This window comes from Nicotiana tabacum, chromosome 24 (genome assembly GCF_000715075.1).
Source record: "Nicotiana tabacum cultivar K326 chromosome 24, ASM71507v2, whole genome shotgun sequence".
NCBI classification, from domain to species: Eukaryota; Viridiplantae; Streptophyta; class Magnoliopsida; order Solanales; family Solanaceae; genus Nicotiana; species Nicotiana tabacum.
Window position 1 is genome coordinate 71,690,581 of NC_134103.1, and position 24,709 is coordinate 71,715,289.

Sequence of the window (24,709 nt, forward strand, 5' to 3'; positions counted from 1 at the left end):
ATGGAAGGAAAAACGATAGATAATTTGAATGCTCGTCGTTATTTGAAGGAAATGGGCATAAGAAAAGATTTGCATCCAACTCAAAGAGAACGAAAGTGGTATTATCCAGCAGTATGCTATAGTTTATCACCAGATAAGAAGTCTAAAGTATGCAAGTTCTTGAAAACTATTAAGGTTCCAGATGGATATTCTTCCAATTTATCACGGTGTATAAAGTTAGAGGATCGTAAAATTTATGGACTAAAGAATCATGACTCTCATATTCTTTTGGAACAACTGCTTCCTTTTGCAATCCGCGGAATCCTGTCAAACCATGTCTATGAAGCTATTACTGAGCTAATTATTTTTTTCAGAGAGTTATGTTCAAAAACTGTACGAGTTGATGTGTTGGATCAACTTCCAACTCAAATTCCAATTACAATGAGCAAAATCGAAAAAATATTTTTGTCGACATTTTTTAATATAATGGTGCACTTGGTCATTCATCTTCCAAGAGAGGCTAAGTTAGTTGGGCCTCTACAATACAGATGGATGTACCTAATAGAGCGGTATGTTTATGTGACTTGTTAATTTTTCATACTAAGCCTTTAACTGAATGTTATATTATGCAGATTCTTGCGCAAACTGAAATGTTATTGTCACGATCCAAACTCTCACCCGTCGTGATGGCGCCTATCTCAATACTAGGCAAGCCGACAATCTAAATAAATCACCATATCTTTTAAGTTTGAAAACATACTATCTAAATTAAGAGGAAGAAAAACTCACAAATACATATATAAACACTCCCAAAACTCGGTGTCACTGAGTACATGAACATCTAATATGAGTGCAAGTCTGGAAAAAAATACGGTCTATAATAGTCTGAGACCAAATACAGTAAACAATGAGGTAGGGAAGGAGAGACAAGGTCTGCATAAAATACGATAACTACCTCTGAATCTCCGAAAAAAAAATCAACTGCGCGAAAGAATCAACACTCGCTATGTCCGGGAATACCTTGATCTGCACACGAAGTGCAGGGTGTAGTATGAGTACAACCAATTCAGTAAGTAACAATAATAAATAAGGAACTGAAGATAGTGACGAGCTACACAATTATAGTTCATTTTCAGTAATTCCAGCAAAGAATAGACATGCTTTCAAATATGGCAGTTTAAGTCAAATCAACTTTATACAGTTCAAGTTCATGTAATCTGGATATAAAATCTTTCAGAAATTTTACAACAATGACAAATAGCAACCAAGTGCAACAACAAATGCAAAGCAAGTACAGCCTCCCAGGCAACAGTCACTCAACTCATCACAACAGCTCAACCACTCGGCTCTCAGCCCTTAGCACTCACACTCAATGGGTACCCGCGCTCACTGGGGGTGTACAGACTCCGGAAGGGCTCCTACAGCCCAAGCGCTATAATCCGCACGGACAACTCACGTGCTATAGTATCAATATCTGGATCCGCACGGACAACTCACGTGCTGCACGGACAACTCACGTGCTATAGTATAATATCTGGATCCGCACGGACAACTCACGTGCTGCACGGATAACTCACGTACTATAGTATAATAATATCTCACAATCAGTCCCTCAGCCTCACTCAGTCTTAAATCTCTCCAGTCTCTCGGGCTCTCAGAAATCATAAAATCATCCCAACAATAATGATATGATGGATCAATAATGAACAATAGAGACTGAAATAAAATAAACAAGTAAATTGTGACTGAGTACAAGACAACAATTAAGAAGATAGTTCAACATGTACATGACCTCTGTGGGTCCCTCCAGTGCCAACATATAATCTAAACATGATTTGTGGTTCAATTTCTCTACTTCATGGAGAATTTATAGATAACAACAGATTATTCAACTTTACAGTTTCACGGGACGGACTAAGTCACTATCCCCTCGGTGCACGCCCACACGCCTGTAACCTAGCATGTGCATCACCTCCAAAATAATCACATGACACAAAAATCCGGGGTTTCATACCCTCAAGACCAGAGTTAAAACTGTTACTTACCTCAAACCGTGAAATTCTTATTCTGCTAAGCTTTTGACTCGTGAATTGGCCTCCAAACGCCTCGAATCTAGCCACAAATAATTCGATTCAGTCAATAAAATTTATTGAAATTAATTCCATAAGAAAATGACGTCTCTGAATTTGGCAAAAGTTACAAAATATGAACGCCCATTCAACCACGAGTCCAACCATATAAAATTTACTCAAATCCGACATCAACTCGACCCTAAAATCTCCAAATTAAACCAATAGGGTTTTCACAATTTTCCAACTTAATTCACCGATTAAATGTTAAAAACAACAATGGATTCGGGTGATTTAACCAATATTGAGTTAAGAACACTTACCCCGTTGTTTCCTCTGAAAATCTCCCAAAAATTGCCTCTTACCGAGCTCCAATCCGTCAAAAATGGAAGTCCCATTTTTAGAATTTAAACCCTCCGCCCAGTCATTTGCTCTACGCGATCGTGAACATTCTCACGCGATCGCGAAGAACTATTTTTCATTGCCCAGATTTAACCCTACGCGATCGCGGACTTTCCCACGCGATCGCGATGTACAACATCACAGACCTACGCGAATGCGGACTCATCCACGCGAATGCGAAACACAAAATGCGTGACTTCTATTTCCGCTCCACTTACTCTACGCGAATTGTCATTCCTTTTTCTTTCATTTATACGGGAACCATTGAATTCATTAGATACCGATTCCTATCTCGAAAACGTGTTTTCTCCTACCGTACAGGCATCTTTTGTGCATACGACTCTACAAGAAAATTGACCTCCACTCCTTTCTATTGAAAAAAGAGAAAAATAGAATCTATCACAGCGGCCTTCTTCACGCGTTCGCGAGTCACAAAATCCCAGAGCTACGCGATAGCATCCCTCTTCACGAGATCGTGGAGAACAAAACTCAGTAGCTCCCAATTAACCCTACGCGATCGCGGATATTGCCATGCAATCGCATAGAACAAAACCTCACTGCCCAACTAAGCCTACACGATCGCAGACACATTCACGCGTTCGCGTAGAAGGAAAACAGACTCACATATCAGAAATTTCCAGCAGCTGTTCAAGTCCAAAATTTTGATCCGTTAACCATACGAAACTCACCCGAGCCCCATGGGACCTCAACGAAATATACCAACAAGTCCTAAAACATTATACGAACTTAATCGAACCCTCAAATCACCTCAAACAATACTAAAACCACGAATCAAGCCTATTGAACTTTGAAACTTTCAATTTCTAGAAATAACGCTGAAACCTATCAAATCACGTCCGATTGACCTCAGATTTTGTACACAAGTCATAAATTACATAACGGAGGTATTCAAATTTTTAGAATCGGATTTGGACCCCGATATCAAAAAGTCAACCCCCTGTTAAACTTCCCAAAAATTCGGCTTTCGCCATTTTAAGCCTAATTTCACTACGGACCTCCAAATAATTTTCCGGACACGCATCACCATACAGAGCTATTGGAATCATCATAATTAATTTCTGAGGTCGTTTACACATAAGTCAATATCCGGTCAACTATTTTAACTTAAGCTTCGAAATACCTTAAAACCAAAACCGACAATTCACATAAGTCATAATACCTCGTAGGAAGTTATTCAAGACTTCGAATAGTTGAAAGGAGCATAAATATTCAAAACGACCGGTCGGGTCGTTACAGTCTCCCCCACTTAAACATGCGTTCGTCCTCGAACGTGTCAAGAGTTGTTCTTAACCTTCAAATCTCTATTCCACCTTACCACGCACAAACCCGGGGTGATCTCACGTCACCCTATTCTACATAGGCCTGACCGTACCACAGAACTGAAAATCATTAATTTAACCTTAGCCCAAAAAACTTGGAGCCAAATTTCTAACATCCAGAATTCTTTTCAAGACCCGAATCTCATATTTACGCACTCTATAAGCTTGAACAAGTTGTATTCAGCCATAACCATAATTCCAGATATAATCTCATAACATACGACACAACTCGCATACTCGTAGCACCATTTCTGATCACAGTAACTACTCAAAGACAACCAAGTACTAGTATAAAACCCCGCATTCAACAAAACCTCATTTCAAAACCTTCGTACACTGCCAATGATGAAAGAAACAATCAAAAGTCATAACCACTCATCAGATCAACTAGCCATGGAGCTCTCTTTCCCCAATCAAAACTACAATCCTCTCCTAAGCCGACTTTCAATATTATCCTCCCGAATATACCATAATCAAGCTTGATAGCACCCATTCTAGGTCTAATGACCTTATTTTATTAAACACAACTATCCCACATACACGTCGCATCAATATAACTCAAGTCACAACTGCGCAATCTGTGTACCCAAATATGGGAGAAGTCTCAAGGAAGAGAACCATATTGCAAGTTCAACAAGAACCACCACAACCACAATGTTACAACCAACTCCTCAAATTTCGTGAAGAGGATAACCGTAGGAACATGTGCACAATTGTAGAGGTAGGAAATTAATGAATCAAATAAATTATCATAGAAATAAAATTCCCTCACACGGCACAGACAACTCACGTGCCAATAATATGAATCGCTTGGCATGGTCACAGGCCTCCAGTCCCAACATATCATACATGAGTAATTAGACAAGTACACATGTATATGATAATGAAATAAGATTCTCATGCTCCTGGACTGGTATAAATAACACGCCATAGTGTAAGTATGTGCAAAGTCTACTATCACACTTCAAATCGGCAATTTTACGCAGAATTATTAACTAACCCGTTTATTTAGGGAATCATCTTCTTTGTAACCTCAAGTATAGCCCAGATAGTTCTCAACAAAGGTACGAATACGGGAAACGTTATAACTTTACACTTAACAGTCAACCCTAGGCATATTATAGCCTAAGCATTCTTCCGAGTATGAATACTTGCCCTAATGCCCGCACATGGGCTCAAACCTCACATATATGCGCACTCATAGCGCATAGCTATCACAAATAATTAATGCAATTAGTGCCTCCACCGAGTTTTAAATAAACTAGTCACCTCAAATAGGTCGCAACCCTGAAACAATATACTTCTGAGAACACTCAATCTCTAAATTCATCGAACAAATGAATCACCATAACTGATCCCAACTCCAGCACTAAAATGGCTAACACATCTTCCATTCACGATAATCCCATGAGAGAAACTTTCATAATTCTTCCGTGCCACATAGCAATAATTTGAATATCAACAGTCTATTAACCAGGTGAGTACTGCAATACTGATGAACATCCGTAAGTCAAAACACAATGTGCCTTCTGAAATCCGCATCCTTATCAGGAATTACCGAGCAGTTATAACATTCATCGAAATATCTGAAACTGACCATGCTGTCCAACATTCGTTACCTTCTCTTCAAGACTGAACTGTCACCTTGTACATGTAAATCCTAATCCCGCACAACACACCACATCTATTATGCCATCATGTGACAAGCACAAGAATTCCATTATCAACTCTGAGTCACCAGCAAATTACATACCTTATTAGTTAGAAACCTCTCTCTTGCTTCTTTCCAGGAGGAAATCACAATACACAACACGTTCCATACACCGGTAGAAAATATTCGCTTCAAACCATGGTAGAAACCATCATGAACACTTTGAAATCCATCTTCACATACCATTACCAAGCCACACAAGTTGCCAAATCCAAGAGTATTTCCACAAAAAACACCCGTAAAGCCCCACATCATCATAAGAACCAAATGAACCGAGCATACCATTACCATACTGATCCAGCATGTTACCCATTTGTCCTATTTTTTCCGAGTTTCTTCTGAATCACCCTCAGGTTGACATTTCTCCTTGTCAAAACACTACTATTCTTACCCAAAGCTCACTACAGGAAATCCTAACATAAAACCACATCGCCCTAAGGCCCATAAGACACTGTATTCTTCTTAAGCACATTCATAAATACCCCAACCGTAACACTCACTCTGAAAATACCTTATGCGAATTTAAAATTGTTCATCTTTCCTTTCTTATACTGAAATGTAGAATCCATAGTCAAACAAAATTACCGCACGTCCCGATACCATCCAATGTAAGTAACTGATTCTAGTGATATACAAATTCAAAAGATTTTCAATTTCCACATATACATTTTGAATCCATTAGAACCCTCTCGATAGTCATCCACTCTGCTCAAATATAATTACTCTGCCCTAAACGGGACGAAAGGCATGTGCTTCTTTAGCACAATCAACACTCAAATAAGTAACCCTACCTTAACACGACCAATCAAATTCATACTTCGTGTGCACTACATCCTTCAAAATAACAACTTAATCATTCCATAATTTTCATATTTCTATAAAATGCCATATAACCCGTATTCGGGAATTTCCTTACTCGAGTAATCCTCGATCTCAATCTCTGCAAGTCATAACTGATCCATAAGTATGACTCCGACCAAAACTAAAATTTAATACATAACCATGAAATCAAATTGTCAATAGCAGGCTCCCCCACTTAGCTTTAAGCTGCAATTATATAAAATTAGAACCTGCAAGGATTTCTCCTTCTCAATTACCAAGATCTCGCACCGTTAACCTGCCAGACTTCTCGAAGTCTTTTGTTAAGCTATTCATGAACATTCTGAATCGCCAGCCATAGTCACATACTCAACCTCTTACCGGGTAGCAAGTAATATTCCTCGCAGAAGCTTCATCAACATCACACCACTGCTAACTGCTCACCAGAGATAACCCACATGTGGAATTACTCACCGACATCTTCCAACGACGCTGCACTGGGTGCAACGACCACGTGATCAGTAAATTCTCCTGAGCTCATGCTAGCCCACCATTTGTATAAGTTTGCACTTTCCCTATTGACATTAATTGAAAGTTCAACAATGCCTTACGAACTCAAGTCATATTCAATCTTTCTTCATACAGTAACCATCACCCCAAATAATGTTTGTAGGCCAAATCACATTCTATCACGATTCCAAACCGTTCTACACTTTCTCAAGGCGCGCGACTACCCTGCCACAGAATCCATATGCTAATCTGCCACTGTTACTTCAGTTAAACCATCTCCTTTAAGCAACTTCTTAACCTCTACTACTCCTACTTGACCTGCTAGTACTTCAACCACTGCGAAACACTTCCCGTCATAATTTGTTGTCCAATTGTTGCATCAAATCAAAATGCATCTCTATAGCACCTGAACCAATAAATTATTACCGACTCTAAGCCTCTTCGAAGATCATCTTTCTCGAGCCATCAACATTAGAAATACCCATTCAATTCTGAAACGTTGCACACAGCTATCTCTGGCAACCGCCCCTCATGCACCATTTCATAACACCCTGCCCCAAAGGCGAAATCCAAGAAGACTGTAACACCGGCGGACCATAATGCGTTCAAACAAGGACGGCGACACAACATCACAATGAAAATTCGACCATGCTCGCAAATACTAAGTCTTGTTACTTTAACAACCAAACTTGGACATCTATAGTCCGACTGCCTTTCCTTCGCTGGAATTAATTGTTGAACCCCTTAATCATGTACTGAGAAATCTTCTCTTCGAGCCATTCACCGCTTCAACACGTAACGAGAACCTTACCATTACACCAATATTGTGCGATAACAACGCATAGCCATCGTATCCACCCATGCACAGTCTCGAAATCAAAAAAAAAAATACAGATACTGAGCTGGAATAAAAGAACATTCAAATCGTCTTAACACATTCCCCAGTTACATCATACTCATCACAAAGCCATTCCACCGCTCATCGAGCCACAAATTCCACTCGTAGGGACATTACCGGACATATGAGTCCAAATGTATAGGTTACAACTAAAGCTACCGAGCCTAAGCTGCGGTCTAAACATGGCCTCAAGTCCTCCAGACTGGCCCATTACCAAAACACAGATTACACATCTTGAACCTCGTTCATAGAATCCCAATTCGGCGATGCACAGCTGATACCTAGCGCTCATATGCGCATACGAAATGCATGGAAGGAATTCAAAGAGTTATGTTTCAAGCTGAATCAATTCCACATGATAGAATACAAGAAAGTGAAATTTGCCAAAGGGTTCGGCAACGTCTCGAAGATAAGTACAGACGTCTCTGTACCGATCCGCAAGACTCTATTAAACCTGCTCATGACTCGTGAGACCTATGTTACCTAGAGCTATGATACCAACTTGTCACGATCCAACATATCACCCATCGTGATGGAGCCTATCTCAATACTAGGCAAGCCGACAATCTAAATAAACCATCATATCTTTTAAATTTGAAAACATAATATCTAAATTTAGCGGAAGAAAAACTAACAAATACATATATAAACACTCCCAAAAACCGGTGTCACTGAGTACATGAGCATCTAATATCAGTGCAAGTCTGGAAAAAAATACGGTCTATAATAGCTTGAGACCAAATACAGTAAACAATGAGGCAGGGAAGGAGAGACAAGGTCTCCGAAACACGACAGCTACCTCTGAATCTCCGGAAAACAAATCAACTGCGCGAAAGAATCAACATCCGCTATGTACGGGAACACCTGGATCTGTAGACGAAGTGCAGGGTGTAGAATACGTTCAACCAACTCAGTAAGTAACAATAATAAATAAGGAACTGAAGATAGTGACGAGCTACACAGTTATAGTTCATTTTCAGTAATTCCAGCAAAGAATAGACATGCTTTCAAATATGGCAGTTTAAGTCAAATCAATTTTATATAGTTTAAGTTCATGTAATCCGGATATAAAATCTTTCAGAGATTTCACAACAATGACAGATAGCAACCAAATGCAACAATAAATGAAAAGCAAGCACAACCTCTCAGGCAACAGTCACTCAACTCATCATAACAGCTCAACCACTCGGCTCTCAGCCCTCAGCACTCACACTCAATGGGTACCCGCGCTCACTGGGGTGTACAGACTACGGAGGGGCTCCTACAGCCCAAGCGCTATAATCTGCACGGACAACTAGCATGCTATAGTATCAATATCTGGATCCGCACAGACAACTCGCGTGCTGCACGGACAACTCACGTGCTATAGTAATAATATCTAGATCTGCACGGACAACTCACGTGCTGCACGGATAACTCACGTGCTATAGTATAATAATATCTCACAATCAGGCCCTCAGCCTCACTTAGTCATAAATCTCTCCAGTCTCTCGGGCTATGAGAAATCATGAAATCATCCCAACAACAATGATATGATGCATCAATAATGAACAATAAAGACTGAGATAAAATAAAGTAAACTGTGACTGAGTACAAAACAATAATTAAGAAGATAGTTCAACATGTACACGACCTCTGTGGGTCCCTCCAGTTCCAACATATAATCTAAACATGATTTGTGGTTTAATTTCTCTACTGCATGGAGAATGTACAGATAACAACAGATTATTCAACTTCACAGTTTCACGGGACGGACCAAGTCATAATCCCCTAGGCGCACTCCCACACGCCCGTCACCTAGCATGTGCGTCACCTCCAAAATATTCACATGACACAAAAATCCGTAGTTTCATACCCTCAGGACCAGATTTAAAACTGTTACTTACCTCAAACCATGAAATGTTTATTCTTCTAAGCCTTAGACTCGTGAATTGCTTCCAAACGCCTTGAATCTATCCACAAATAATTTGATTCAGTCAATAAAATTTATTGGAATTAATTTCATAAGAAAATGCTAATCGCACGTAGGGCCCACATCTCAAAATCCAGCGAAAATTATAAAATATGAATGCCCATTCAACCACGAGTCCAACTATTTAAATTTTACTCAAATCCGACATCAACTCAACCCTCAAATCTCCAAATTAAACCAAGATGGTTTTCAAAAGTTTCCAACTTAATTCACCAATTTAATTTTAAAAACAACCATGGATTTAGGTAATTTAACCAATATTGAGTTAAGAACACTTACCCCGTTGTTTCCTCTAAAAATCTCCCAAAATTCGCCTCTTACCGAGCTCCAATCCGTCAAAAATGGAAGTCCAATTTTCAGAATTTAAACCCTCTGCCCAGTCATTTGCTCTATGCGATCGTGAACATTCCCACGCGATCGCGAAGAACTATTTTCCACTGCCTAGATTTATCCCTACGCGATCGCGGACTTTCCCACGCGATCGCGATGTACAACATCACAGACCTATGCGAATGCGGACTTGTCCACGCGAACGCGAAGCACAAAATGCGTGACTTCTATTTTCGCTCCACTTACTCTATGCGAACGCGACCTTCTTCACGCGTTCGCGAGTCACAAAATCCCAGAGCTATGCGATCGCATCCCTCTTCACGCGATCGCATCCCTCTTCACGTCATCGCGTAGAACAAAACTCAGCAGCCCCCAATTAACCCTACGTGATCGCAGATATCACCACGCGATCGCATAGAACAAAAACGCACTGCCCAGCTAAGCCTACGCGATCGAAGACACATTCACGCAATCGCGTAGAAGGAAAACAGACTCCGATATCAGAAAATTCTAGCAGTTGTTCAAGTCCAAATTTTTGATCCGTTAACCATCCGAAACTCACCCGAGCCCCTCGGGACCTCAACCAAATATACCAACAAGTCCTAAAATATTATACGAACTTAGTCGAACCCTCAAATCGCCTCAAACAATACTAAAACCACGAATCATACTACAATTCAAGCCTAATGAACTTTGAAACTTTTAATATTTACAAATAACGCCGAAACCTATCAAATCACGTCCGATTGACCTCAAATTTTGTACACAAGTCATAAATGATATAGCGGAGCTATTAAAATTTTGAGAATCGGATTTCGACCCCAATATCAAAAAGTCAACCCCCGGTCAAACTTCCCCAAAATTTGACTTTCGCCATTTTAAGCCTAATTCCACTTCGGACCTCCAAATAATTTTTCGGACACACCCCTAAGTCCAAAATCACTATACGGAGCTATTAGAATCTTCATAATTAAATTCTGAGGTCGTTTACACATAAGTCAATATCGGGTCAACTATTTCAACTTAAGCTTCCAACATGAAAATTTATTCTTCCAAGCTAACTTCGAAATACCTTAAAACCAAAATCGATAATTCACACAAGTCATAATACCTCGTAGGAAGTTATTCAAGACTTCAAATAGTTGAAAGGAACGTAAATGCTCAAAACGACCGGTCGGATCGTTACAGTTATGTTCGCAATAGAAGTCGACCTGAAGGTTCTATTGCAGAAGGATATATTGTTGAAGAAAGTCTAATATTTTGTTCAAGATATTTACATGGAAGTGAGAAAGGTTATAATCGAGTGAAAAAAAATTATGAAGATGATCATGTTAAGTCAGACTGTGGATTGTTAATATTTGAACAAAAAGGCTGCCCTTTGTTAAGAGATACATCTAGAAATCTTGAAGAGCCTGAGCGAAAACAAGTTCATCTTTATGTTTTGAGAAATTGTGAAGAAGTTCAACCATTTATACGGTATATTTCTTTATGGTATTGTACATCGGAATTTGATTTTGTTAGATTTTTCTCAATTATTATTTTTATTTTTAAACAGGGAGTACGAGCAGAGTAATAGTAACATGAACTTCGATGATTGGTTTTTTCATCGAATAAGTTTTTACTGTATTTTTTATTCAATTTTTCATACTTATTTAATATCATTAGATTATGCAATTATTTATTTTTGTACAGATCATGCAAATGCGCAAGGAAGGAAATTCACATGTAAGTTGCGGGTTTTATTCTTTGGCTAGAGGTCATTTTGATGGAATTCAAAGATTCAAGGGTTATGAAATAAATGATTTTCGGTTTCATACTAAACAACTCGAAGGTAATAGGGTGAAGCAAAATAGTGGTGTTTTAGTAAGAGGAGTAACGAATGGTCAAAAACCGAAATAGTAGAACTTCAATACTTCAAAGGTAAACGAATTATTTTATTTAAATGTGATTGGTGGGATGTCAATCACATTAAAAAAGGAGTGAAAATAGATAAACATGAATTTGTTAATGTCAATACTAACCGAAAGTTAGCAACAAATGAGCCATTTGTGCTTGCATCTCAAGCAGAATAAGTTTTTTATGTCAAGGATAATCTTCATTCCAATTGGTCAATTATCTTGAATGGTCATTCTGCTTATTTTACTGATGGTACTGTCAATGAAGAATCTTTTCAACAAGATGCTTAAGATTTCTCATGTACATTTGAGGAAGATGAAAACTTTATGTATTGGAGGAGAAATGATCTTGATGTTATCCACACTGATTTTACCTTAGCTGATGATATTATTGAAGAAATCGAATCAGAACCTGAAACTGATGATGAAGATTTGTTACTCTAAATATTTAGAAGTCTTATATGCATATTTGTTTATACTCAGTTAATATTAAAACGTTTACTCATTTGCTTGAGAGATGCTATTTAATTCTTTATTATTTTACTAAATTTATGTATTACTTCATTGGAATTATTGTAGTTTGTTTTTGGTAATATTGCCTTCTCGAATTGACTACTTCTTTATTCGGTCAGTTGGGCTTTTGTTTTAAAGCTGAGTTTTTTTTTTCTTTCTATTTTATGGTTTATGCGATGTGGTGTTTGATGCCACTGTTTTGAGGTGGGTTACTGAGATTTTTGCTGAGAAGTTAGTGGTTAATACATTTGAGAGGTTTTTTTGCGGTGGTATATGCAACAAAGACTTGATCTTTGTGGAGTTTTCAAGAGGGGTGAAATCTGTTTTGGTGTTTTTGAGTTTTTTGCTTGAAAAACTGAGGTGGGGTCACTGAGAATTTTGTTGAAAAATTTGTGATTTAGATATTTCAGAGGTTTAATTCAGGAGACTACAAAAGGGTTGATGGTAAATGCAGTAAAGACTTGATCTTTATGGATTTTCAAGAGGGTTTTGAGTTTTTTGAATGAAAATCTGATGTGGGTCAGTGAGATTTTTGTTGAGAAGTTTATGGTTTTGATATTTGAGAAGTATTCTCCAGAAAATTTGGAAAGTCCATAAACACTTTCCGTGTGAGAAATGGGAAGGAGTACACTCTTCTTTTCCTTTCACTTCTTTCTTCCCGATGTTATCAGTATTGATGTTACCTTAGCTGATAATATTATTGAAGAAATAGAATCAGACCCTGAAACCGATGATGAAGATTTGTTACTATAAATATTTAGAAGTTTTAGATGCATATTTGGTTATACTCAATTAATGTTAATACTTTTTCTTATTTGATCAGCTGAGAATTTCAAAACTTGAGCTTTAGCCGTTGCTCATGGCAATGCCGTTAATGGCCTGAGCTTTGTTGCTTGTCCTCCCAATTAAAGTATGTTAATTTTTATGCTTCTTTGTTTAATGAAAATCTAGGCATGGACAACAAAAATTTAGTACGAATTTCCAATTCATGTTCTGCCTTATAAAGGGATTCATAAGGCAATATATGGGATGAATGTTATGAGATTGTGATTGGATTGCTTCTGTTAACTCAAGTTCCTTTTCTGGTGTGGTTTCAATCAGTGTCTGAATTCCAATATTAGCAATTTTAATCAAGAGCAGACATTTCTATTTTCTAGATTTTAGAGTAGTGGTTGGTAGAAACACAACTAAAAGATTACTCGTTTAAGATTAAAATATGTATAGCACGCTTGAAGCTATATATGTTGATGTTAATTCTTCAATGGTGGCATTGTTTACTCCCACATAAGCCACCTTTGTAATTACGTATGAATTGTTTTCAGCATCTTTGGACCATGTAGATTCCATGTTGTATATAATTTTAGCACATCACGGTTTCAACACGAATGCTGTAATACATGTAGCTACTATGACAAATAAATGTAGCTATTATGTCCCAACAATTGCTACGAGTTTTGAAAATTGAAGCAAGACTATTCTTTCAGCTATAAAATTATGTGCAAACAAATATATTGTGGCTAGACTATTACAATAGCTACAGTGATGTCAAATGCATAGCAAAAAATTAGAATTTAGCTATATAAATTCGTGGCTATATTATTTTGCCATGATATTCCATCGTAGCTATTGACCCCACTATTGCCATGCTTTTTATAACTTGAAGCAAAGATGTTCAATATTTTATTTGACATAATTTGTCGTGGCTAAAACATTATTATTGCTACAATAGTTCAAACGCGTGGCATAAACTAATAATTAGCTACAAAATTTTAGTGTAGCAATAAATTTGTAGCTATTTAGGCAGTTATTGCCACGACATAAATTAACTATAGAAAAAATAATTATTAGCTTTGCCAATTTAATTTTGTAGCTAAGAAATTTCACCAATTTGTGAATAGCCACGAAACTCTAATTTTTATGGCTATTACTTTTATATTTGTAGCTAAGAATTCGTAGCTGTAAATGCAAAATGTTGTAGTGGCGACATTCCTTATTTGTCTGCTTTAGTTGTCGAATCACTAAGCTGCTTATGCTGATCCTATAGAGCCTAGCCTATCTTTAGAGAAGTATACTCAACTTTCCAAGCAAATGTTATCACTGTATTATATTGATAAATGCTCTTCAATTTCTTCGTTATCTCTTCGAGTGACATCTCTCCAACACTTTAGTAGGAGTTATTAGTTTAAGCTTTCTTGATAAACTTCTCCTCTATATGTGTGTTAGAACATTTTCTGCTGAATGTAATTTCTTTGAAAAGCTTAAAACTCAATCTCCTCTTTCTTAACATGTAGTAATTGGTTTCTCCATAGTTAAGGGATGTAGCGTGTATAGGGGCTAATATAAGTTGTAATGGAGAAAGTATTACTATCTGTTTTGATTCTTGAAAACATGCCTAGGTTTCCTGATTTTCTTCCTTTAGGTATTCCGTCCGCATTAGTCACTTCCCAGGGTTTTTTGGTGTCTATTTTAGTTAACCAGAATGCTATTTAGAATTCTAACAAAGTATTTGTGGAGTGTAATATTTCACTTTAACTGCTTTCTGCTGAATTTTAGCTTGCCATGTTGCAGAATACAGAGGATACTAACATTCTGGACATAAGTTATTTAAGCTAACAGGACCATAATTGAATTTATATTGTTGTGATTGATGTTGCATCACTTCTACATGAAAGGATTTAATTATCATGACTTAAACTATTCTTTTGAGAAGCTATTAATTAAAGGATCGAGAAGAATAATAATGTATCCATTTAAAACCTGTTTGTATCATTATAAAGTAGGAAATAATTTTTGAGAAGTGCTTCTTTTGGCGTTGTTACAGGCTAAGCCTGACACGATTTCCTCTGGAGCAAAACGGAAAGCTATAACACCAACAACGGAAGTTGCTAACAAGCCTTCATCGATCAGTGCTCCAAAGAAAAATGTCAAGGAGTGGACTTGTGCACTTTATAGGTAAGTGCTACAAGTGAAGCTGGCCTGAAAATGCACTGCGAAGGAAAGAAACATAAAAGCAAGGAGGCTGCTTCAAGAGGAGAGAACTCCAACGTTGGTATTTTTCCGAAGAAACCTAAGTCCATCTCGCTTGTAGAATCTTGCGATGATACGAGTCATCAGGTTCAAGCGACAACGTTGCAAATGCAGATGACTTGAAAAAGAATGCAAATAATACAGTCGACAAAAAGCAAAACAATAAGGAGCATCAGAATAGAGAGTACAAGTTTTGGTGTGAGACATGCAAAGTAGGCACCTTCTCTGAAAAGGTAATGGAGGAACATAGGACAGGAAAGAAGCATGCTCGGCATCTGCAACAACTTATTAGCAAGGACAATCAGTGTTCATAGCAAATGACAAGGGAGATTATTATTACTCCTCTTTATGTTTATGTAATTGTGTTAAAACTGCAGAGGAATGATTGTGTTGAGCAAAGTAAAATGTGGGAGCTTCTGCCAGCCAACTAGTGTAGTAGCTTATTTTTGTTGACAAGGAAATTTGGATGTTATCAACATTACCTTTGAAAGTAAGTGGTTTTTTTATTCTTCGGTATATTTTTCAAGAAAATACATCAACTTAAAGCAGGTAATAAAGTACTTTTAACTTAGGAAAAAAGAAGTCCAAAACAATGAGATTTTGATACCCTTAAAACCTCCCTGCTAACAAGAAATCCACTCTTTCTCTATACTTGTAGTTAAACTATTGTAAAAGTTAATAAAAAAGTTCTTTTGGTTCTGACTAATTATCTCAAGCTGGTCAGTTGTTATAATAACAAATTTTAGCAAAATTAGAAAACAAGACACTAAGTTGTTGTGCTAACTAGCTGCTAGTGCACTACAACATTTCAGCCTCCTACAGTTCCCTTCATTCCCTATGCCTTAAACATGCTTAAAATTTTTATTATAATTTAATCAGCCTCGTGAAGAGGTGCACTTCGATATCATTGATGTCCAATAGCTTTTATAGTAATGGCTGGATATTTTTCAATCACATATCTGTTCGACATATATGCCTTCACTCGGGCCTCAAAAAAGCAGAGAAATGTTGATGTGACGTCCAAGCCTGTGGTCGCAATGCCGCCTCCATGCAAGCCCTCGGTCACCGAGTTAGTTACTTACTGATTTGGTTGTTAGCGAATTTTTTTATATAGTCAGGTTACCTAAAAGATAATTATAAAGGTAACTGCTTATAATTAGGATACGGAAGAAACATTACGCTATATTAATATCATTTAATAATGAAACGTCTATTGAGATCAGCCAACATCTTGTTGTTGCTTAATTGCAATACACAAACTGATAAACAAAAAACTCAGACCAAAGGCCACCAGTGAGGTGCCGGCTAGATTAACTTAACCAAAATAAAAGAAGGGGGGAAAGATTAAAAGAATCCATGATCATAATCCAAGGTATGGTTATGAGTGTAATTTGATGCATCCATAAATGGCTTGATGTCATAGTTATCAAAAATCCCAACACCATTTGCAATGAAAGAGGAACAAATACTATTCTGATGAGTGGTTACATTCTTGTTCAAGTCTTCCATTGAATCCTTTAAATGCTCAAGCTCATGTAAAGCAAGTTTACTTATAGGGGCTTCCCACCAATATTCGTTTTGCCTAGTTTTCCTCATTTGATCAAGTGTTTCTCCCTTTTTCTTCTCAACTTCAAGCTGAGCAAGAATTTGAGTGAGTTTCAAGTTGAGGTCAAGGATATTGACATGTCGTTGACCCTCGACGAAATGAAGTCGATTGGAGATTATTGGATGAGGATTTCTTGAAAGAAACCTATCAATAATGGACTCAACATTAGGGTGGCCAAAGGAGTAAATATTTTTTGTAGGGGAGAAAACTATAATGGCGATTTCAACTCCACACAGTGTACATAGTTCACTAGCTTTCTTGAAAAGTCCTGAACGACGTTTGGAGAAGGTAACTTGGAGGTGATTCTTTATCTCTATTTTTGCAATTTTTATCTTTTTCCTTCCCATGCTAGGTTGTTTTGCCATGTCTAGAACTATAAAAACAAAGACAATTGTTCTTACAAAAAGAATGCAAGAGACCAATTGTGTGGATTGAGTGTAAACATGTACTACTATTTAAAGGGGGGTTTGGAGTTTAAACAAGTTTTTGCTACTATGTTATTTTTACATAACTCATTTATGTATTGATTTGGGAGTTACAATATCTTAGCGTCTTAATGCATGGATAAAGGGAAACTGAATGCACCTTAGTTGGCATATTATCATGTAATAATCAGTATTCCTCATAGAAGTCAACAATATATTATAAATATTTTCCTCATATGAGTCAATAATTTATTCAATATATCCCATAATCAATACTTACAGCTTGAGCATTTGTATTTAGCAATTGTCAACCCTTTTATTAGTTGCTCCTAATGGAGCTAGTGAGGTTTAATCAAGAGGAGTGAATAACCTCTCAAAAATAAATGATTATTGTTTACCCGCAAAACGGTACATTTGAATTTGTTCATGATTTCTAGACAAGTGAATTAATTTGATCCAAAAAGTAACAAAATAAATGATGAAATATAAAGTACTTAGCCTTATAATGCAGATAAAATGACAGAGCTGACGAGTCCGGGAACAGGGTTTCCGGGCACAATAATGATGAGATCAAAAAGCGAGAAAGCACAATGGTACTTAAATTCTGTATAGAATGTAGTACAAGTTAGCCAGAAAATTCATGTCACTTACAATGATTATTGAGCTTATTATTTATAGCTATGAAGAAGGTACTAGGGTCGTGCCCTTCTTTAATGTCAATTATGAGGAGCATTGACGGAGACATAACGGTGAACATAAATGCCAAATTCTCTGTAACGGGCCGTTGCTCTTAATGTTGTGGAATATTCCTCATTGAATGCTACCGGGCGCAGAGTATTCAATGCCTTCATGATCGTTATCTTTTCCGGTAACATACGGGATAACTGCGTCCAATTTCGTCCTCCCGGTTTAGGTTCCACGTGTCCTCTTCTTGGGTGGCCACGTACCATAACATATTTTATCCAATACAATTATAACGCGAGAAAGAGAGAAAACGTTCCCCTAACATTAGATACATATGATTAGTTATAAATCATTTATTCCAGTAATGAGTTGCAACATAAAGCCAAGCTAGTAAATTCTTATAGTTGGATAATAATTATGATGTCATAATTAAACACTAATTAGGTGACCATAATTGTAGATATTGATGGATGCTAATCATATAATTTACACAAAATAGAGATAAAAATGTTAAGAAAGTGTAGAAATTTGACTTGGAAGAAATTGGTGGAGATGAATTCGACAGTGTAAAAATTCTACATTATTCAATTCTAACTTGGCCAATGTCCTTCTCTTTAGACTAATTCTAAATTTAGTCATTCCTGCTCTGTCCATATTATCTTCTATATTACCATATTAAGCTTATTATAGGAAAATATTTGTTATATGTTATTATTATTATTTTATATTTTATATATATAAAACTTATTTTTCACTTTCACATTTATTTTATTTTGCTATATTGAGGATATGATTTGAACTTAAAGAAAGAAGTAAAAATTCTTATAGTTGATCCAACTCATTTGGGGACGAACAACTTGTTTGGATGGTTGTTACATATCGTTTCATAATGTATCGTATCGTATTATATTGTATTGTACTTTATCGTTTGATGAATACAATGTTTGGATAGATTATATCGTTTGCCGTTGTTTCATGATATCATGCACCAGCAATATGAAGAATAAACTTGCACTATTATAAAGAAAAATTATGATACGGGGTAAAATTATTATATAAAAAGGTATGATAAATGATGAAATAAAATTATTAATAATAATGAAGGGTGAGATGAGAGAAAGAGACAAGATAACGACGCCACCAGCGGTCGTTACATAAAGTGGCACATTTCGTTGTTACGTAATGACGGACTTAACGATACGATATTATAGACAATAAATTGCGTCGAGAAAATAAAATCAAGACCGAAAATAGCGCAACAATCGTAGTATTTTATTTCAAATATTTGAGTGTTACAATCTCTATGAATCCTCTGATTCTACTTTTCAACAATTCAAGGGCCTTTGAGGTTGGTCTTGAATTTGATTTATCCGTCGCGAACGCTTTGATTGTTGCCACGAATTTTATCACGAAAAAATAGCCTTGATCTTGAATGCCTTGCATTTGATTTGACTTCGTTCTTGATTTTGACTACTTGAATTTTGTGTTGAAATGCTTGGATGCTTGAACACTTGCAGTTTGCAGAGAATTGTGGACTTTGATCCACGAGGTGTCTTCTTGTTATAACTTCTAGTGTCTTTTCTAGGTTATGAAGACACCCTTTTATAGTTGTGGAAGGGAAGAGTTATGATAAGAGCAAACTCTTTCCGACCAATCAAATTGAAGTGTGACATGACCGCATTTGATTGGTCAGAACATGTCACTTGCACATGTGGCGTGATTTCATTGGCCTTTTAATGTGACTTGGCATGCCTCGTCATTTTGACACGTGGCATGATCCTATTGGTTCTTCCACTTGACTTGGCGCGCCATGTCATTTGACACGTGGCACCAAACTGGGCCTCTAGCAAGATGACATCTTGGGCTTAATGAAGTGGGCTCATCACTTTAGCCCAATTAAATGGGTTAGCCCAATGGATTAAGACTTATTTATTTAATTTATATTTATTGGACTTATATAATTAATCCAATTATATTAGCTCAATAAATTTATTTGAACTAATATATCTTGAATTTAAAATATAGTCCAAATTATTTTACGAATTTAATTTCAAAAAAATTTATATGTCTACAAATGCCCCCATTCAAGACTTGTTGAGGTATAGACATGTCGCACTAAATACAAGAATTGAAGTATTACGACACCAAATAGGATGACTTTGGGCCCCAAATTTATTAGCCTAGGCAATTTGTCTGTAATGAAAAGAACCTGACAGTTGTTTGAAATGATTCTTCTTTTGCTTAAAATAGAAATGCATTTTCTTTATGAAGACAAAGAAAAGCCACGTAAGCTTGAAACTTTGGCATTTGAACTTCAACTTTGCCAATGATAATCACATTTGCTAACTGGAACAATGATTGCACGTGACCACTTTTTTTTGCATTTGAAATTCTTACTTATTAACCTTTGGAGTCACATACAGATACTCCTTTATCACATAGTTTAATGTAGAACATTTTGTAGTTCGACTCTAAACCAAATTGCTTTGGTCGATTTCTATTCAAACACGGATTAATCAAGCTACGGAGTCCATATCGGAAACAGCCGCCGCCTTTAACATGATCCCACATCGGATCAAACTTCTTTATGCCATCCTTTTGACCCCTATATATACCATACATCATTCAATTTCAGTACTAATTCCAGCGTTTGTAAATTATTTTGAGTCTACTTTTAATGATTTGGAGGCATTGACGCGAAGGTAATTTTTTCTTTTTTTCTTGTGCTTTCTTTTTTGTTTTACTCTGTTGTCTCTTTTTTTACTTTTTAGAAGTAACTTCGTAAAACTGCAAAGTTATTTATAAGTTCAAGGCGAAAACCTTTAAAAGTTCACGATGAAAACTTTTTAAATTTGTGACGGAAACCCATAAAAGTTCGTGATGAAGACCTTTAAAATTTGTGGGGAAGATCCATAAAAACTCGCGCAAAGATCCTTAAAAGCTCGTGGTCAAGATCTTTAAAAGTCCACAGTAAAGACCTTTAAAAGTTTGCGGTGGAGACCTTTAAAAGCACGCGATGAAGACTTTTAAAAATTCGTAGCGAATACCCTTAAAAGTTCGCATAAATATCCTTAAAAGCTCGTGGTCAAGATCTTTAAAAGTTCATAGTGAAGACCTTTAAAAGTTCGCGGTAAAGACCTTTAAAAGCACGCGATGAAGACTTTTAAAAATTCGTGGCGAAGACCCTTAAAAGTTCGCATAAATATCCTTAAAAGCTCGTGGTCAAGATCTTTAAAAGTTCATAGTGAAAACCTTTAAAATTCGTAGTAGAAATCTTTAAAAAAATCAGCAGTAGGGACTCTTTAAAGTTCGTCACGAACACCTTCACAAACACCTTTAAAAGTTCGAAACATACGCCTTTTAAAAGTTCGGAACGAAAACCTTAAAAATCCGAATGCCTTTAAAAGTTCGAGACAAATACCTTTAAAAGTTCGCAACGAAAACCTTTAAAAATTTGAATGCCTTTAAAAATTCGAGACGAACACCTATAAAAGTCCGCAACGAGAACCTTTAAAAAAAACACCTTCAGAATTGTCCCGGACAATATTTTAAAACCAACTTTATATTGCACCAAGCTGGCAATTTCAGATTTACGCAATCTTATCAAAATATTCGTATCTTGGTATAGAAATATCGAAATTATGAACCGTTTGATTTTTTGAAAACTAGACTTCAAAATCTAAAAACATGTCCAAAAAGTCGGATTTAATACCTTAAGGATAGTTTCAGATAATATTTCGAAATCAACTTAAAATTTCGATTTGCTGACGATTTCAAACTTGCGTGACTTCACCAAAACTCTTATATCTTGATGTAGGAATGTTGAAATCGTGAACCGTTTGATTTTATGAAAAACAGACTTCAATATCTAAGACATATCCAAAATTTGGAATTAAAAGTTTTGATTATCGCCCCAGATATTATTTTGAATCTAACTTTAGATTCCGACATTTTGATAGTTTCAGATTTGCGCAGCTTCACCAAAAAATTTATTTCTTGGTGTGAAAATGTCAAAATCATGAACCGCTTGATTTTATGGAAAATAGTCGTCAAGAGATAAGATATATCCAAAATTCGGATTGAATGGATTAACAGAAAAATGGTATCTCAGCTCGATTTTCAAGTGCTGATTGAATGGATTACATTTCATCGTACTTCATTCGAATAACGATTGGGGCACTATGTATCTTTTGAACTTATGCGACTGAACTTAGAATAAAACTGTAAGCTGCCTACGTACCTCTGTGAAGAGGATCAAGTCGTATCATAGTTCAGAATAGGTAGATTTTTCTTTATGTCCTAACTTTTGCCTAGACCGCCTCTTTCTAGTTTTTCAACCTAGCATTTTTTTTATGCCCTAACTTTTGCCTAGTCCGTCTCTTTCGAGATTTTCAACCTAGCTGGCTCTTTTTTTTCTTGGTGGGACGTACACAGTATAGACTCATGCGGTCCAGGAGTGTAGGAACGTGCAGTTTAAGCTCATGCATCAAGGAGCGTTGTAACTTCAAGGATAATACTTCTTCAAAAACATGCCATTGATAGGGATGATTCTCATGGCATCTGCATCAACCAGCTTGTAAGCCCCACTTGAATAAGCTTCTTGCACGACATATGGCCTATCCCATTTTGAAGTGAACTTCCCTACAGGTTTATGGGAAGTAATAATGGGTCTTCTTATGTTAAGGACTTGATCTCCTACTTGAAAGGATCTTGGGCGAACTCTTTTATTGAAGGCGCGAGACAATCGGGCTTGATAACATTCAAGAATCTGTTGAGCTTCCAACCTTTTCTCATCAAGAGCCTCCAACTCTGCTAATCAAAGTCGAGCATTTTCTTCATCAGTGATGCCTTCTTGAATAGCTAATTGTAATGAAGGTATTTTACACTCGAGTGGCAAGACGGCTTCAACTCCATAAACGAGTGCATAAGGGGTCGCTTGTGTTGGCGTGCGATGAGTTGTCCTATATGCCCACAGAGCTTCCTCCATATAGTCATGCCAATCCCGTTTGGATTTGGAGACGACTTTCTTTAAAAAGTTGCATAGAGTCTTGTTGAATGCCTCGGCTAGACCATTGGCGGCAACATTGTACATAGAAGAGTTACGCTGCTTTGAGCCAAAGAGTTCACAAATATTGTTAATCAACCTATTGTCGAACAGTTTGCCATTATCCGTTATTATGTAACGAGGAATGCCAAAGCGATAGATAATGTTTACTTAGATGAAACTTGCAATATTTTCCTTCTTTACTTCCTTAAGAGCAACAACTTCAGCCCATTTTGAGAAGTAGTCAGTTGCAGCCAAGATGCATAGGTGCCCACCAGAGGACTTTGGCAGTGGTCCAACAACATCCAATCCCCAAGCATCAAACGGCCAGGATGCAACAGTCAGGTGCAACACTTCAGGAGGTTGATGAATAAAATTCGCATGAAATTGACAAGCCTTGCGTCTTCGAGCGTAGTCCAAGCAATCTTTTACCATCGTTGGCCAATAATATCCCATCCTTTTTATATGGAAGTGAAGCTTTGGTCCAGACTGGTTTGACCCACATACCCCAGAATGTGCCTCTTGCAAAGCTTGGAGTGCTTCTTCTTCCCCTAAGCATCGCAAGAGTACTCCCTCAAATGACCTTCTCTATAAAGTATCTTTGTAGTAAAGGAAGCGAGGTGCACAACGACGGATTTCAGTCCTTCTCCTCGGATTTTCTAGAAGCATCTTACAGCTTAAGTAGTCGATAATAGGTTGTCGCCATTCTTCTTTCTCGATTTCAGAAACAACGACAAGATGTTTGAGTTCATTTCCTTCACCTTCAACCTCATTTGGCGGCGGTACTACCCATATTTGGCAGACAGTAACTTGCACTTGATCAGGCAGGGTTAACGATGAAGTTAGGGAAGCTAAAGTATTAGCCTTCTTATTTTCTTTCCTTGGCACATGTTGAATAGTCACGTCACCGACCCATCCCATTAACGTTTTAGTATAATCATGATATGAGCGTAGTTCAGGTTTCTTGACCTTGTAACTACCTAAAAGTTGGTTGATCACCAACTGAGAGTCACCAAAGACTTGCAATTGCAACTGCTTCATTTCAACATCCATTTTAAGCCCACGTATTAGTGCTTGATACTCAGCGACGTTGTTAGAGCAGAGTTGCGTCAACGTAAAAGAGTAGGGAAGAACTTCACCTTCAGAAGTGAAAAATACTACACCAGCACCAGCTCCTCCGCAATGTGCAGTGCCATCAAAGTACATCTTCCATGGAGGTTAAACTTCAATGACCATTGCGTCCTCATCAGGTAGTTTGTCAGTTAGCTCCCAATCATCAGGTGTAGGGTGATGTGCCAAGAAGTCTGCCAATGCTTGTCCTTTTACAGCCTTTTGAGGGATGTACAAAATCTCGAATTGTTGAAATTGGAGATACCATCTCACTAGTCGATCACTAAGAATAGGTTTTGACATCACGAACTTGATGGGATTTGCTTTAGAAACAAGACGAACAACATGAGCTTGAAAGTAGTGCTTTAACTTTTG

General features: G+C 37.1%; 2 protein-coding genes across 2 annotated transcripts; both read right to left on the reverse strand.

The window, feature by feature from the left end:
• Positions 1-16,809: 16,809 nt before the first annotated feature.
• On the reverse strand, positions 16,810-17,436 carry LOC142177957 (agamous-like MADS-box protein AGL62). Its single transcript, XM_075247066.1, has one exon. The coding sequence runs from the start codon at positions 17,434-17,436 to the stop codon at positions 16,810-16,812; it is 627 nt and encodes a 208-aa protein (XP_075103167.1).
• Positions 17,437-22,684: 5,248 nt separating this feature from the next.
• Positions 22,685-24,430, reverse strand: LOC142178212 (uncharacterized). Its single transcript, XM_075247537.1, has 2 exons — positions 23,899-24,430; positions 22,685-22,821 (listed from the first exon to the last, which is right to left on the reverse strand). Exons 1-2 carry the CDS (start codon positions 24,428-24,430, stop codon positions 22,685-22,687), a joined length of 669 nt encoding a protein of 222 aa, XP_075103638.1.
• Positions 24,431-24,709: the final 279 nt, after the last annotated feature.

Excerpts from the sequence above, each read along its gene's own strand:
- LOC142178212 (XM_075247537.1), bottom strand. The coding sequence starts at position 24,430 with ATGTACTTTGATGGCACTGCACATTGCGGAGGAGCTGGTGCTGGTGTA. Across the intron at positions 22,822-23,898 it reads TATTATCGACTACTTAAGCT|GGAAGTTCACTTCAAAATGG; the intron begins GTAAGATGCTTC and ends ATAAACCTGTAG.
- LOC142177957 (XM_075247066.1), bottom strand. The coding sequence starts at position 17,436 with ATGGCAAAACAACCTAGCATGGGAAGGAAAAAGATAAAAATTGCAAAA.